The 16,129-nt window shown below is 42.4% G+C and overlaps 1 protein-coding gene across 3 annotated transcripts; it reads left to right on the top strand.

Annotated features, from left to right (window-relative positions):
* The first annotated feature begins 364 nt into the window (after positions 1 to 364).
* On the top strand, positions 365 to 15,365 carry LOC134061751 (peroxisomal succinyl-coenzyme A thioesterase-like). 3 transcript variants are annotated; one of them, XM_062517511.1, is made up of 11 exons: positions 550 to 680; positions 4,297 to 4,505; positions 10,063 to 10,162; positions 10,247 to 10,437; positions 10,727 to 10,890; positions 11,641 to 11,760; positions 12,409 to 12,491; positions 12,916 to 13,009; positions 13,725 to 13,805; positions 13,958 to 14,099; positions 14,215 to 15,365. In XM_062517511.1, exons 2-11 carry the CDS (start codon positions 4,319 to 4,321, stop codon positions 14,337 to 14,339), a joined length of 1,287 nt encoding a protein of 428 aa, XP_062373495.1. In that variant the 5' UTR covers positions 550 to 680; positions 4,297 to 4,318; the 3' UTR covers positions 14,340 to 15,365. The 3 variants fall into 3 exon arrangements, with proteins under 3 accessions (XP_062373496.1, XP_062373495.1, XP_062373494.1); XM_062517510.1 differs by lacking the exon at positions 550 to 680 and adding an exon at positions 1,324 to 1,451; XM_062517512.1 differs by lacking the exon at positions 4,297 to 4,505 and having other exon boundaries at positions 365 to 680.
* The last annotated feature ends 764 nt before the right edge of the window (positions 15,366 to 16,129 follow it).

The following is a 16,129-nucleotide window of genomic DNA, read 5'->3' on the forward strand; positions in this document are numbered from 1 at the left end:
ACATTTGACAATGTTGCAGCAATACAATGTCATTATGCAAATTGGGTTTGTCTCTTTTTGTATGGGTTGGCGCAGAGCCATAGAAAGAGAGAGTTGCGACACTCTTTGATGTTGCCGCCACGATCAAAAGTTCCAAAAAAAAAACTGTGCTGAATGGCCGAATCGCAGGAGGGTGGGATGTACTTCTGATGCTGGAAGGTGTAATCAATTAACTCATTGACTAGTGACCAAGAGATTGACTGTAAACAGTTCCAAAAGCCCCATAACGAGGAAATAGCCTGGAATTTTATCTACCGCTCTGGGTTGAGGGGGTTGACGTCCTGTAGCCTACGTCACGTGTGTGGGCGGAGCTCCCAATGTGGCCTCTGCACCGAGGTCGCTAGCAGAAAAACCTTGTCAACGACCCTTCAAATATTTGGGGGAACGTAGGAAATGTCGATTCGTCTTAGGAGATGTTTTTGCTGTTGTCAGTCTTGGTAGATCCGCGAACTCAATGGCCGTGTGTCCCGCGTTGTCGGTGCAACCTACCCGGGCGCTGGTGGATGAAAAGTTTCGGATAGTTGTGAGAAATTTACACCCAAAACAAGAAGTTACGCTCCATTCCTTGCATCGGTCCGAGGATAAAGACAACTGGGAAGCGTTTGGTTATTATATCAGCGACGAAAATGGAACAGTCTCAGGTAGGCTTAATATGAAGTTATCTTAATCAGTAGGCTAAAGCGTTTGGCTCCATCTTAACCAGCTAATGCTCGGCTCAAACTATAGGATTTTTTTTTTATTTAATCTGAATGATTTTAAAAGCAGGTGGTAAAACGCACATGAAGATAATCTAATTTTGAGTCCGGAACACGTGAAATCGGCATATTAATCTTTAGCCTTGGAGGTGAAGGTGTCCAGTAGTTGTTCACTAGGCTAGGTTATCACAGGGCATTTTCACGTGTGCTATTCCGTATTGTTGTGCTTTTTACGCTATTCCGATATCTACCAGTAGAGGTGGGACCTATGTTGGAATTGAATCCATGGGTTAATATTAGCAAATAGTCTGTAATTAACTCCTAAAATAAGATAGGCTACACATATTTAGCTAAGCCATCAAAGTAAGTCTGCGATTTCGTCCACGCAGGTTTATGCTTGTGGAACTGTCCTGAACACGCCCCCTCCCCCCTGTGAACTCGTCCCCTACTCTGGCTGCCACAACTTTGCACGTTTTCGTTGGTCATTTAAGGAGCGTACAAAGAAGGGGGAAAGTAACAGAGAGCAAGTTCATACTGAAATAAACGTCATTACACTCTCTTCCGTATTTTGACCGCCCGCCGGCTTTCCCCCACCTGACACCGGCGGAATTTTACAGTGGAAAGCATGATTTTCAGAAATTATTGTATATTGGCACAGAAGACTGCGCGAGTGCTAGTTTCGTGTAGAGATCAACTTCCGATTCAAATCTGGCGAAGGTAGGCTACATTTCTACATTACAGTCCATCCTCAATCCGTGCACAATCGACTATCCATTCAGTTTCTTTTACTCAATGGACAGTTTCATACAGAAAGATCTTTACTCTAAGATTCCATGTATGCTTAAAGGGATATTCCACCATTTGGGGAATTACTCATGTTCCACCTCCACTTGAGTTATAGCCTACAATTGATTTTTTTGACCTTACTCAGTGAGTCTGGCGATACCACTTTTAGCTCCAGCTAGCATAGATCATTGAATCAGATTAGACCATTAGCATCTCGCTAGCTAGCATCAAGTTTAAAAGTGACTGAGATTTTCGGTAATTTCCTCATTTAATACTAGTCTCCTCTCAAGTTAAAAAGTGTAATAAGACCAACGGAAAATGAAACGTGGCGATTTTCTAGGCTGATTTGACATGGAACTATACTCTCATTCAGGCGTAATAATCCAGTCATGTCTGCTGCAGCAGCTCAACCTTGTTAGCCTACAGGACTATTTTCAGGTGCTGCATGATATCGTTGTGCTGCTATGCCCATGGTGTTCCTTGATTATTACGCTGGAATGAGAGTAAATCTAGCCTGGAGACCGGACTCTCTTCTTCGCAGAGAGTCTGGCCTAGATCCATTGGCAAATGTTTTTTTTTTTTTCCTGGTTTGTGGACGCTTGTCTGAAGTTTGAATTCATTGGAGTTCAATCACTAACGTTTGGTAATGACGTATGATAACCACGGGGGACACAATAACGATGGCTTGAAACTTAATGTTGCCCTTGGGAACGCCCTCTGTTCGCTGATTGGGCGGAGATGCACTTGCCGGAGTAAATGAAGCTGAATCAAGCTATACCAGACGGAGTATGAAGATACAGTACCCTCCAGAATTATTGGCACCCTTGGTAAAAGTTGACTAAAAATAGGTATAAAAATAATCTTTAGGTGATTTATTGTACTCCCACAATGAAAACAATGTGGAAAAATATACCCTGCAAGGCAAGCAAATTTATTCTGAGAAAAAGGAAAATCTCATAAAGAAATAAATATTTTTAACAAAAACAGCTTGCTCACAATTATTGGCACCCCTGAAACATATTACGTACAACATTTAACAGGAGCATTTTCCTATGTAAATGCAACGTTTTAAAGTAAATCAGAGTGTCTGTGAACTTTCAGAAGTAGTTCATGACGTTCTTTTTCACTATGGTATGAAAATGAAGTCACTCAGAGGCTAAATCCTCTAGTCATTTTTCAACATTGGAGAGACAAGAGAATACACTAAATTGAAATAAAAAGAAATTGTGTTGACATTTGTAAGTAAGAGAATGTCTATGGAAACTAGGTATTTTGTTGAAAATGCCTATATTTCCAGTTAAAATGATGAATAAAAGGTTCTAATCATCTGGAAATGTGGCAAACATGCTTGGACAAAGACCCATGGCTATTTTGCTCCCACGCACAGTATGGAGGATGGTATGATAGGCAAAAAAATCCATAAGAACCACTGTTGAGAGTTACAGACAAAGCTATCATCTTGGGGTCACCAAGTCCCCCCAAAAAATCTTCAAAAGTGACCTCACTGCTAATAGATTATTTATACAGCATGTCAGGTTAAAGCCAGTAGAGTCATTTAATGAACAATGTAAATGGCAGGAATTACTGAATGGTACCATGACATGTCTGGGAGTGTGGTCTATTGTCAGATGAAAATAAAATGATGCTCTTTTGCTAAAAACACTTAAGGTGTCTTTGGCATACATAGAAGAATGACTATACTAAAAAGAACCCCATGCCTAATCAGAATTATGGTGGAGGGGCTGTGCTATTGTGGGGCTGTTTTAATTCCCAAAGGCCTTGGGAACCTAATTAAGGTGCATGGCATCATGAACACCAAGAAAAACCTGAACATTTTCAAAGGAAATCAAACAATCTCTGCCAAGGCCCTAAAAGTTGGTCATGATTGGATCATTCATCAGGTCAATGAACCAAAACAAATGCACAGATCAAAACAAATATGGTTTACTGAACACAAAATCAAGCTTCAGACATTGCCATAGCAGTCCCCTGATCTAAACTCCATAGAAAAACAGTGGGATGAGTCAACGAGAAGAATGCACAAGTGTGGACCTAGCAATCTGGACGATCTGGGGAGGTTTTGTAAAGATGAATGGTCTTAAATCCCTTACTTTGTATTCTCAATCTTTATGGGGTGTCAGAGAAGAATATTACATGCTGTTTTATTGACAAAGGGAGGTTTAAGAAGGTATTACAAGTAGGGGTGCCAATAATTGTGAGTGACGTGTTTTTATTAAAAACATTTATTTCTTTATGAGATCTTCCTTTTTCTCAGAATAAATTTGCTTCCCTTGCAGGGTGTATTTTTCCTCATTGTTTTCATTGTGGGAGTACAATAAATCACCTAAAGATTATTTTTTAGACCTATTTTTAGTCAACTTTTACCAAGGGTGCCAATAATTCTGGAGGGTACTGTAAATGTAAATGAGCGTAAGTACGTAGTCAGGCGGGGGCCAGGCTATGTCAAATCAGCCGGAAATCTTAGTCACTTTTAAACGTGATGCTAGCAGACGAGAAGCTAATGGTCGAGTCAGATTCAATGATCTACAGTATGCTACAGTAGGCTGGAGCTAAAAGTGGTATCGCCAGACTCAGAGAACGGCTGATTAACTGTCGCGATACTACGGCATTGCTGTACTGTCCAAACAAAGCTCTGTCTGAAAGTCCAATGCTTTGTAGTGAGATAGAAAATGTAATTACATAATATCGTACATCAATTACATAATATATACATCCCATAATAGCGCAAAGATTAACTTTTTTGCTCATGTCTCAGTCTCCGTAGGCCCTCGAGCTCAATGTCTGTGTGCCCCGTGCTGTCGGTGCGACCTACCCGGGCACTTGTGGATGAAAAGTTTCAGATAGTTGTGAGAAATTTACACCCAAAACAAGGGGTAACGCTCCATTCCTTACATCACGCTGAGGATAAAGACTACTGGGAAGCGTTTGGCCATTATACCAGCGACGAAAATGGAACAGTTACAGGTACAGGTTGGAACTACAGGCCTAACACTTAAGTTGAACTTTGTCATAGCTAACAGTTTTACCTAGGCCTACTGCTGCCAACCTTTGGCTCCAGGGAGGGGACATGGTGACAAAATATACAGATGCATGTCAAAAAATGACAATATTGTGGAAAAATTCCTTAATTTATTTTTCCATCATTTTTTATTTTAAAAAGTGAAACCTCGGTATATTCTAGATTCATCACAAATAAAGTGAATGAAATATTTCAAACTTTTTGCATCAAAATTCCAGCATGTCAAAATATAAAAAAAACCTGATAACATGGAACTTCCGGCCGAGACACGGATACGATAACAGCATTATAGTGGAGCAGCTCCAGCGTATTTGAACAGTTCCCATGCCTCTAAATTTCTAATTGTCTATGCAAATTATACATGTTGAGTAAAGGCCTATTCGGACGGGATTAGTTTTATGGGGTGACATCAGGTAAAGTAATAATTACCAGGTAATGTAGTCCTGTCCGGACGCGCCATGTCAGTAAACATAACGGAGTATGTCGGTGACATTTACAGACACTTTTACCTTCCGTAAAACGGTCCGGAGAAATTACCTTAGGTAAAATTAATCCCGTGCGAACGCGACCCTCTGTAAAGATGTCTGTAATATTTCGTCACATCCTGATTTGAAAACAATTCCACCATAGTCTGAATGAAAACATAACATGCTGTGCAGCTCCTAATAGGACGTTAGCTAGTTTGCCTATTAGCTTGATATTGTTAGCCATTTCAAACTACTTATGGCATAACATAAAGCTAACGTTTGCTAGTTTAACCAATTTGTGTAGTCTTTCAAATCTGAAAATGCCGCACGTACCTGACGCAAAGTATCACGTGCACGGCGACGAAGATGTGACGGCAGAACGTAAACGTAGTTACTCCTCCCATGTCAGGTAAAATAACAGAGATGTTTAGTCCCGTCCGAATTGGACATTTATATTAAAGACGTCATATGATAAACCTGCATTACTCTACGTCCCCCCATAAAACTAATCCCGTCCGAATAGGCCTTAAGGGGGCAAGGATGTCCGCTAGGGGTAAAAAAAACATGGCATAGAAATAAAATGTAAAAAACAAGGCAAACAGGAATGCAAAAGTGAGCGCCTAAGTGAAAATGCTATCATGGATAGCCCTGACAGGGAGCCCATGGCTAGTCTAAGTTTGATCCCTCAAAATTTTCGGCGGGGCAATAAATCTCAACTAGAGGAAATCAAAGGAGAGAGAACTACAACCAACACTAGACTGGAGGAGGTCGAAGACTGAATTGAAAAGGCAGAAGAAAGATTGCAAAATGTCTATCAGAAATGCTAAAACTCCATGCACAAATGAAAGCCAAATTAACCAAGCAAGAGGACTTCCGGTCAAGACGCTGACAAGATGGTAGCATAAGGAACCAGCTCCCGAATGCATTATGCGTCCTTAAAGGAGTCCTAGAATTCAAAACCACATTCACCTTGTTCCTGTTGAATTTAGGCTGCGAGCAGTGTCCAAAGGACAACACCAAAGACTTTACCGCGTCCCCCGCCTGCTTTCGTATGCAAATTGGGAAATAGAAACAGCCGTGTTGAAATGCTCCAATCTGAACAGAGCTCAGATAACACGTAATAGGCGCCCATCCCCCTTTAGATACACCCCCTCTCATTTGCATACCTTCGATTAATAATTCTTGTTAAACTGCTCTTACGATGCTAGTATCTAGATATGTGGTCTATGGCAGAGACGTTGTAATGCTAGCGTTATTACAGCTAACTTTGGTAAGTTTTATCAGTACATTTCTTAGTATAGTAACTCTCCAATCTAACACATTCATTCTGTTGGAGAATCTGCTGCACTTCATCTTCGTCAGAACCTTCTTCTGACTCGGTTTATACATGTACGGCTGTATTCCTTATTTAAATCCATTGTTGATAGCTTTATCAAAGACTTTGGCTTTATTTACCAGCAGTAAACGTAGTTTCACTTTGGCTCAATCCACCGGTCTGAAGCTAGAGCAATCAACTTTCAGGACATATCGGCCAATAGACCAATCAGCGCGCATCTCATTTGAATATTCATGAACTTGCTGAGTGGGCGGGAAAAACAAACTGTTTCATTGCAAGGCTTATTTATGACCTTGTATTAGGCGATCTAGCAGTGCTCCTGGGGTGTTTTCAGCCCCACAAATTTACATATGACATTATTTAGGCTCAAAGATCAATTTGTAATGGTCAAAAAATGCGTTCTATGACTCCTTTAATATGAGAATTATGACTGAGCAATACGTTACTGCATGAAAAGGGCGATAATGTCAACCAAGGCAAAAAAAGACTAGACAAAATTACGTCCAGCAACGATACAAAACCAGAGTAACTCTCCGAATACCAGCGTGGCTGAGGCCGAGGCTAATCAACATGCCGACACCACTAGCATGATTCTGCAAGAATTGTGATATTTTCACACAACGTGAAGACAAAGGAGGAAATAACCAAAAAGGAATATGCAGAAGTTGGAAAAGCTCGAGACATCAAGTTTCAAACGTTGTTCCCTGCCCGGCTAAAAGTGAAATACCAGGAAGACCTGGCCAAGAGGGGATTCAACATCATGTCTGTCAAGCCACCTGAGACAATGATGGAGCGCCTTCAAAAACTAAGCTGGCAGTGAGGCAGATTAGCCCGACAAGGGAATAGCACCAGTGCTGGCGGAACTGCGCTCTACAAAGAGCGACTGCAAGTCTTTCGAAGAGATTCTTCACCTCAAAGTTGACTGATTGATTAGGGACAAGCCCATGATTCATTTCACTCATTTTCATGTCTGCACCTCAAGTGCTCTAGCGCCATCAATGTGTCAAATTTGGCACTACATCCAAATGTGTAATGTTCGAAACGTATGCCAGATCTTGAACATTGAGGTATATTTAGAATCCTTGGATGATGCCGAGTTCAACGACCAAGGAGATGGTGGTGGATTTCAGGAGGTCTAAGCCTGCTCTGCTGCCAGTCATCATAGAGGGGTCAATTTGGAGGTGGTGAACACATACAAGTACCTGGAGATACATCTGGACGATAAACTGGACTGGTCAGTCAAGACTGAAGCACTCTACAAGAAAGGGCAGAGCAGGCTGTACTTCCTGAGGAGGCTGCGGTCCTTCATCATCTGCAGCAAGCTCCTCTGGATGTTTTACCAGTCTGTTGTTTCCACCTCTTCTATGTTGTGGCATGCTGGTGAGGAAGCACTAAGAAGAGGGATGCTGGGCCATCAGACAGGCTGGTAAGGAAAGCTGGCTCTGTTGTGGGAGCTGAACTGGAGTGCATCACTTCAGTATCAGACAAAAGGACCCTGAACAAGCTACTCCGCATCCTGGACAACGACTGTCATCCACTCCACAGCACTATCATAGAAGAGCTTGATCAGTTAGAATAGAATAGAATAGGATATATCTTTTTGATTTGCATTTAACTGAATTAGTGTACACACACAGCACACAGTGAACACACAGTGAGGTGAATCACACACCAACCCAGAGCAGTGAGGTGCCTGCCCAACCAGCGGCGCTCAGGGAGCAGTGAGGGGTTAGGTGCCTTGCTCAAGGGCACTTCAGCCGTGGACTGGTTGGGGATCGAACTGGCAACCCTCTGGTTACAAGCCCGAAGCCCTAACCAGTAGGCCACAGTAGTTTATGTTGTGTGTGGTGTCTTAAGCTGCTGGGACCTTGAATTTCCCCTTGGGGATCAATAAAGTATCTATCTATCTATCTATCTATGTCATCAATTTATGTCACATGGTACCTTCTGCCATATTGGATTTTATCAGAAATACTTAAAAAATACAGGTCACAAATTTGCTCTGATTTACATGAAACATGGTACAAATGATCTTCAGACCCAGCTTGATAAAATATACTGAGAGGCGTAGGCCTGTCACGATAACAAATTTTGCTGGACGATAAATTGTCCCAGAAATTATTGCGATAAACGATAATATTGCCGTTCTGAGATCATTTTTATCTAATATAATGATAATGGCATAATAATGCAGGTACACCTTTTCAAAGATCAATAACTTGTATTTCTAAAGAATAAGGAACTGGAATGGGAAGACATTTTTAAATATCCACAATAAATGAACAAAACAACCAAAAACAATAAATACAATGGACTCTCAGTCTCTACTTAAGACTCTGTTTAAGGGCCAGCAAATTAAAACGTGACATGCAACAGGGGGCGTGTAGAGTGACAGTTGCTAAGCCTTATGCACGGAACTAAATGTCATCATAGCTGATCAATTAGGCCTACGCAGTCAGCTAAACATTTGAAACTTGCGCAAAACGGCATGAACCCAGCATCTGCACGTCACATAAAATACAAATTGAAGCAATAAGTTGGTCATCGGATAATCCTACTGCAAAGCCTTTTCATAGGTATGCTACGTTTATGACATAGGCCTATAACGTTGATTACGAACACATTTCACCACAGCTAACAATTAGCTTACGACATTTTAACCGGAGCTGCCGGCTGTTTTGGCTGATTCTTGAGCTCTCAGCGGAGTGCAGACTTTCGCGGAGTGTGTCTTTATCAGATGATGAAAAAACGTAGCTTATAAGCATGATTTTCTGAACTGCATTATCACTATTTTTACCCCCATACTTGTCAAGCTACAACAGAAAGCCTCTTCAGTGTGCTTAGGCCAATTGCCAAAGCCTCGTCTAGCCTGTTAATCAAATGAATGTAAGAAAGTAAAGTTGTCCGTCATGTTATTGAAAGATAGGCCTACATGTCTGACAACTGACTGACATGAGGGTTCACTCCTCGTTAGGCTGCGCTAAAGGAAGCACCGTGGTTATCCTCTCTTTCGTAGAGAGAGAGAGAGAGAGAGAGAGAAGAAGAAAAACAATCAAGCATGAAAATGGAAATTATCGCGGCCGGAAAAGTTATCGAGCTCATTTTTTTTATCGTGCGATTTATTGATTTATTGAATATCGCGACAGGCCTAGAGAGGCGTTTCGATATCTAAGCATTCACTCAATAGAGCCAATCAAGTTTGACAGCAAAGCCGGCAAACAGGAAGTGAGCTCATTTCTCAGCAATGCTTTGATGTATGAAGTCCAAACTTGGTAAGGGGACTTGTTAACTGATTGTATGATGCACTTGGAAATGGGCATAATTTAGACTCTATAGGGGGCGCTGTGATACAGGAAGTGAGCTCAGAGAGAAAGAAAGAAAAAACGATAACAGAAATGTCTGTTTCCTGAGCCTTTAATCTCTCGGGGTGCCTCTCATTCGTCTTTATGTATCATCCCTTCCTTCCTCGATCCTCTTTACCACTGATATAGATAAAGAATGATGGGGCTGCAACAATGGGACAGTCTATCCGGTGCTAGTTATAAATCAGTGGGAGGATTGAGCATCGAGGAGAGAGGTTGAGAATGGGCCTCAGTCTGGTTCAGTACACCAACCCTGTTCATGATTTAAACGATATCTATGACCGTAAACCCGATAAACAGTAAACTATGACAGTAAATCCATTTTTTTCCCTCATAGTTATGGAAGATGCCAGTAGAGGTGGGACCTATGTTGGAATTGAACCCATGGGCCTCCTTTGGAGCTTGCGACCCGTTCCTGGTAGCAGACATGGACTCAGGTGGTGTAGCTGATCTGCTACAATAACATTCAGGAGACACTCTGCGATAGCGTCACACTGAACATGATGTCTGTGATATTTTAGGTTACGAAAAAGAGCCGTCCTGTCACCGATGGTGGTGAACATATCCGTGTACGAAGGTCACATGACCCAGGGGTTCTCCGAAAAGGACGCCTTGGCCACCGTTGTCACGGAGAGATGGTACCTGGCACCTGGTGTGCAGCGTGTGGACATCAAGGAACGAGGAGTCAAAGGCACACTTTTCAAACCACCAGGTACAATTTCCCCCTCTGCCTCTCTTTCTTTCACAAACACTCACTCATTCAACAACAGTTGTAAGGTGATTTTGCAAATCATGCATGTTGTGACGTATTCAAACATTCATGTCACAATTTTATATGCAATACTGGGGGGGGGGGGGGGGGGGACCTGTTGCATCCATAGGCCACTGCAGATTTGAGAGTTCAGACTATGCTTTTAAAGAGTTTTTGTATTGGTGTGGTCTAGCATGGTTTTTGCATGTGTATGCTTTGTGTGTGTGTGTGTGTGTGTGTGTGTGTGTAGGCACAGGGCCCTTCCCTGCAGTGCTGGACATGTGGGGAGGGGGAGGAGGTCTGGTGGAGTACCGGGCGGCCCTCCTGGCGTCACATGGCTTCGTTGCCTTGGCGCTGCAATACCTTGATGTGACCGAAGAGCGGACGTCTGATGTTGAGACCGGGTACTTTGAGGTACTTTGTGTGTGTGTGTGAGAGAGAGAGAGAGTGAGATAGTGTCTTTCTGGTGTCAAGTCAACCTAGACAAAATTCAGTTTTGTAAAATGTTGTAAAATTCAGCTGTCATGGGGGCGCTGTGGCGCAGCAGGCTACAGCGCTCGTACCATATACAGGTCCGAGTGCCCACGGGGACCCAGGTTCGAATCCGGCCTGCGGTCATGTCCCGATCCCACCCCATCTCTCTCTCCCACTTCTTTCCTGTCTACCTCTTCACTATCCTGTAATAATAAAGGCAAAAAGCCCCCAAAAATATACTTCAGCTAATTCAGCTGTCATTTTGTAAATGTTTTCCGAGAAATATATTCGACTAGCCTTTCCTGTTAAGCTGGGTAAACCCAACCTGATCTGCCGGCGATTTAAATAGGGATGCAATTAAAATGGAGATGTTGTAGCCGCATATTATATACAGTATTTAAGCAAATTTGCCAAAAACTAGGCATAAAAACAGGCTCAATTTCCTCTTGCAAAAATAGTACCAAGTTGTTCAGAACCAGGGATTTGATGTGTCGTTATACCAGTAGTACACCTAGATTCTGCTCAACCTGTGTGTGTGTGTGTGTGTGTGTGTGTGTGTGTGTGTGTGTGTGTGTGTGTGTGTGTGTGTGTGTGTGTGTGTGTGTGTGTGTGTGTGTGTGTGTGTGTGTGTGTGTGTGTGTGTGTGTGTGTGTGTGTGTGTGTGTGTGTGTGTGTGTGTGTGTGTTGCAGATGGCGTATGAGGTCCTGCAGACCCATCCACAAGTGTGTGCAGATAGAGTAGCTGTGCTTGGTCTGTCCTTTGGGACCTCAGTCACACTCACACTAGCAGCGTACTCTAAAATCGCACAGGTGAGTCTCAGGGTGGCTCTCAAACACTCTCCTCGATCCTTCATGCTCGATCCTCGAGGGGTGCTCCCACTGATCTATAAATAACACAGGATAGACTATCCCATTGTTGCCGCCCCATCATTCTCTATCTAGATCAGTGAGGACGAGAATCGAGGAAGGAAGGGAGGGTGTATAAAACACCAAATGAGAGGCACCCTCTGTATTTCTTTCTGTCTGCCTGTCTGCCTTTTTGTCTATCTCGTGTCTCTCACTCAAACAGTGTGCTTTGAGTCAGTCTCGCTGTATTTCTTGCCCTCTGTCTATCTGCCTTTTTGTTTGTCTGTTTGTTTGTTTGTCTTTTGCTTAAAGATAATCTGTTTCTCACACTCACACTAGCAGTGTGCTGTAAAGTCCCACTGGTCAGTCTCTTTATCTTTCTTTCTTTCTGCCTGTCTTTTTGTTATTTCTTACTGTAGAAAGTTTGTTACTACAGTAAGAAATAATTGCAGTAATTCATTTCAATGAAAGATGTGTGAGTTTTACTTAAACAAAACAAGCTAAGAGGTCACACAGGTCTGTTGACAGATGAATGGTGAAATGTATATTTTCTTCAACTATTTCAAACCTTTTATGCAGTGATGTTCACTTTTTATGTAATCTCTCTTTCAGCCTCGGTGTTGCGTATGCATCAGTGGTAGCCATGTTCACCCGGTCAACAAGCCCCTGACTGAGGTCTTCAAGGTCATGGCGCAGTGAGTACTAGGTGGAGAGTGCACCGAGTAAAACTAGCGCCAATACACCACCTACTGGCCGAGCATATGTACTACAACATTTCCACTGGGTTTTTGCATCTCCACCTGGACGAGGATTTTTCTGGAAACAATCTAATGTGGATGCAAAACTTTTTGAATGCACGAATGAAAAATACAATATCCAAAACCTTTTGCTCTTGTGTGGATGAAGCGTCAGTAGCAACTACCAAGCACACAGGTAGAATTAAATAGACGGTAGGACTTTCTGAAGCTGAAACATTACACCTCTGTACACTAGGGCTTGCTGCCACTGGTTTGGTTCAGTATAGATTAATTGAAGAGGCATGATAAAGGTTGTCTTTATCATGATTGCAGGATTACAGGATGTCAAAGAAAGAATATAAGAATGTGTGTGTGTCTGCAGGAACATGACAAAGGCACGTTTTGATGAGAACAATCATGTGATCTGGAGGGATGTCATCCTACCCATTCCTACAGAGCCAGACCTTAAAGTCGATGTAAGTGTGTGTGTGTGTGTGTGTGTGTGTGTGTGTGTGTGGAACACTGCAGACCACAGAGGAACAGTGACTGCTGGCATCCCACCAGAGGGACTGTGACAGTGTGTTATGGCCTGGTCAGATTACACGATATCAGCCCGATTTTGGCCCGAATTTGCCGTGACCGACAAGTTTACAGCGTCGTATCCGATTTCAAATGGTCGGGCACGACATCGAACGCGGATTATAATGTGACATGCTTCACGACTTGCAATTTGTCGTTCACAACGTTCTAAAACAGCCCGACAAAAAGACTGGCTTGTCAGAAATTTTATGGGAGTCGTTTGACGCAACTGATGCTTTCGGTGTATGTGGCCACTCTACCGACCAAGACATGGAGAGGTTTTCATGGTTCTAAAATCGTATAGTGTGACATGGTAGATCATAAACGACAATCGTGAGCGACAAAAAAATTGCATAGTTTGACCTCCACCTCATGCTTGATGGGCGTGTGTGAACATTGTTTTTGTGATGCTGTTATTGTATGGGTCAGCAAGGTGACACTCTTGTGTTTTTGCCTATTTCTTCGTACGGATATTCAGGTAGCATCAATTGCAGTGGCTGTGTGGCTGCATTTTGTAGACCTGCGCTAAACATGGGAAATATGCATCACTGTGTGTGCGTGTGCGTGTGTGTGTGTGTGTGTGTGTGTGTGTGCTGTGTTTTCTACATGCAGGTGGGCCAGATAAAGTGTCCCATGCTGATTGTGATTGGTCAGGATGATCAGAACTGGGCAACAGTGGAATCCACTGAAGACGTGAGTCACAATATTCTCTCAATCTCTCTCTCTCTCATGAATTGTTTAAAAGGAAGAAATATTGGTTGTTATTTCCATTGACCCAAATTCACATATTCAATGGTGTGTGCGTGTGTGCGTGTGTGTGCGTGTGTGTGTGTGTGTGGACACAGATAGAGCAGATGATGGAGCAGGCGGGGAATCGCCACCTCCTGACGGTGTTGTCATATCCAGGCGCAGGTCACCTGATTGAGCCGCCATACACACCTCACATCCGCTTCAGCAATTTCATCACACAACACAACATGGAGAAGGGTACGTATACAACCATTTACACACACACACACACACACACACACACACACACACACACACACACACACACACACACACACACACACACACTTCCTAATCTGTCTGTTGATTGCAGTGCTGATGCTGTGGGGGGGTCAGACGAAGCCTCATGCACACGCCCAGGAGGATTCATGGGAGAAGATCCTCCTCTTCCTCCAGAAACACCTTTACCAGGACTCACCACCAGCAGCCAAACTGTAATATTCCGTTCATACACTCTACCAGAAGATATACCCTATTTATGTTATTAATCAGTATTGACATTCAGTTTTGGAATGTGGTGGTTAACTACCGGACGGTGTCCAATAGCAGATTTTTTATTTTCCTCCCAAATCAGTGTGTAAAATGTTATTGGTCCTAATCAGTACATATCACCATGTGCCATGAAAACATGTTCTCATGTTGTTTATTATACTGTGAAAAGGTACAGGCTGATATTATGTTTAAAGGGGGGCATTATGTTCATGACGTAAAAATAATTTTAGAAGACTGGTCTAAGTTCCCACTGCTATCACGTCTGGTGTTGCTACTTCCATTGATTATAATGGAAACTCGAGGTGCTGCAGCATACACGCTGTGAACGGAAGGCTTCAGTTACGCGTATAGCTTAATGGAACTTTTTGCAGCATTCAGAAGAGCCCTATTCGGTTATTAAGTGATGATGTAATAATGCTGAGCTAGGATTGGACAAGGACCGTTCAAGGGTGGGGTTTTGCCAACGATCAATTCCGTATTATGACCGCTACAAAAGAATTAATGGCCAGGGGCTCTGTGCCAGAGAGGGTTAAAGCGGAGCAATATTTAAGGATCTTTGTCTGTGCTTCTGAATCAGATCTTTCATATCATTCTGCAAGTAGTCCATTGACTTGTCTCAGAACTTCATTGCAAATGAAAGTCAGCAAGTAATATGTTGCTATGCAACGTCTGAACTGGAATTCAGACCGATTCTACTGATTCGGAGTTAGACAGGTCAGAATTGTGTCTGCTTGTGATTAACTCCCTTAGCAACCTAATGTAACATGTTAACTAGTTTAAGCCTCAATTAATGTTGATGACGTGTGTTAAACAGTATGATCTGCCAGGTTATCATATGAGTGTCAGGTCTGTGAAAGTCTATTTTTCAACCTGTCCAAAACACATAGCCTACCTCTACATTTGTTGAAGAATATGTTCTTGAGTTAGAAAATTGTTCTTTGAATTAATAAAATAATTTTAATTTTCATTTGAGTGATGCATTTGGGTGAATTTTCTCCAGTCAGTGTGTTTTTTTTAACCCCTCTAAGGCCTCGAGTCGTTAGCACATATACCTTTCAACTGTAATTAAGAGTGGGCCTGGGAAAACTTCAGCAGGGGCATAACTAGCAGTGAAATGAAATGTAAATTGGTGCATTAAACTCTTACCAAATATTTTAGTAAGTGTAGCAATCTCGTAAACAATGTATTTGCGTGTTCTTGTTTTTGGGACATTGGAAATGGGCTTCAATGGCCTCTTGGCCAAACGTAGAGCAAATCCTAAAAAAGATCCATATGGCTATTCCCGGGCTAGTGTTTTTCTTCTTAGCATACAATTCAAGAAGATGTGAATGGCCAAGGAGGTTATGTTTTCATCGGGGTTTGTTTGTCTGTCGGTTTGTTTGCAAGATAGCTCAAAAAGTAATGTATGGATTTCGATGAAATTTTCAGGGAAAGTCAGAAATGACCCAAGGAAGAAACGATGAAGTGATCCGTATCACCGTTGGGATTCTGGAGGCGTTTATGTTTTTCGCTTAGTGGTGTATTTGGCATGGTATGGCCACGTGGTGGCGATCTGAATAATTTAGGTTCAAATGTATGACAACCTACAGTAGGAAGAACAATACAGGCGGAGGTCTGCGCTCTGTGAGTGCTTCTCTAGTTTTCCAAGATACCAAGAAAAAACAGATTGGCCATTATTTCTACAAAATGACGCATCGTCCTCTCTACACACTTAATCTCCTGCAACATTTGATCAG

The sequence above is a fragment of the Sardina pilchardus genome, chromosome 17 (genome assembly GCF_963854185.1).
Source record: "Sardina pilchardus chromosome 17, fSarPil1.1, whole genome shotgun sequence".
NCBI classification, from domain to species: domain Eukaryota; kingdom Metazoa; phylum Chordata; class Actinopteri; order Clupeiformes; family Clupeidae; genus Sardina; species Sardina pilchardus.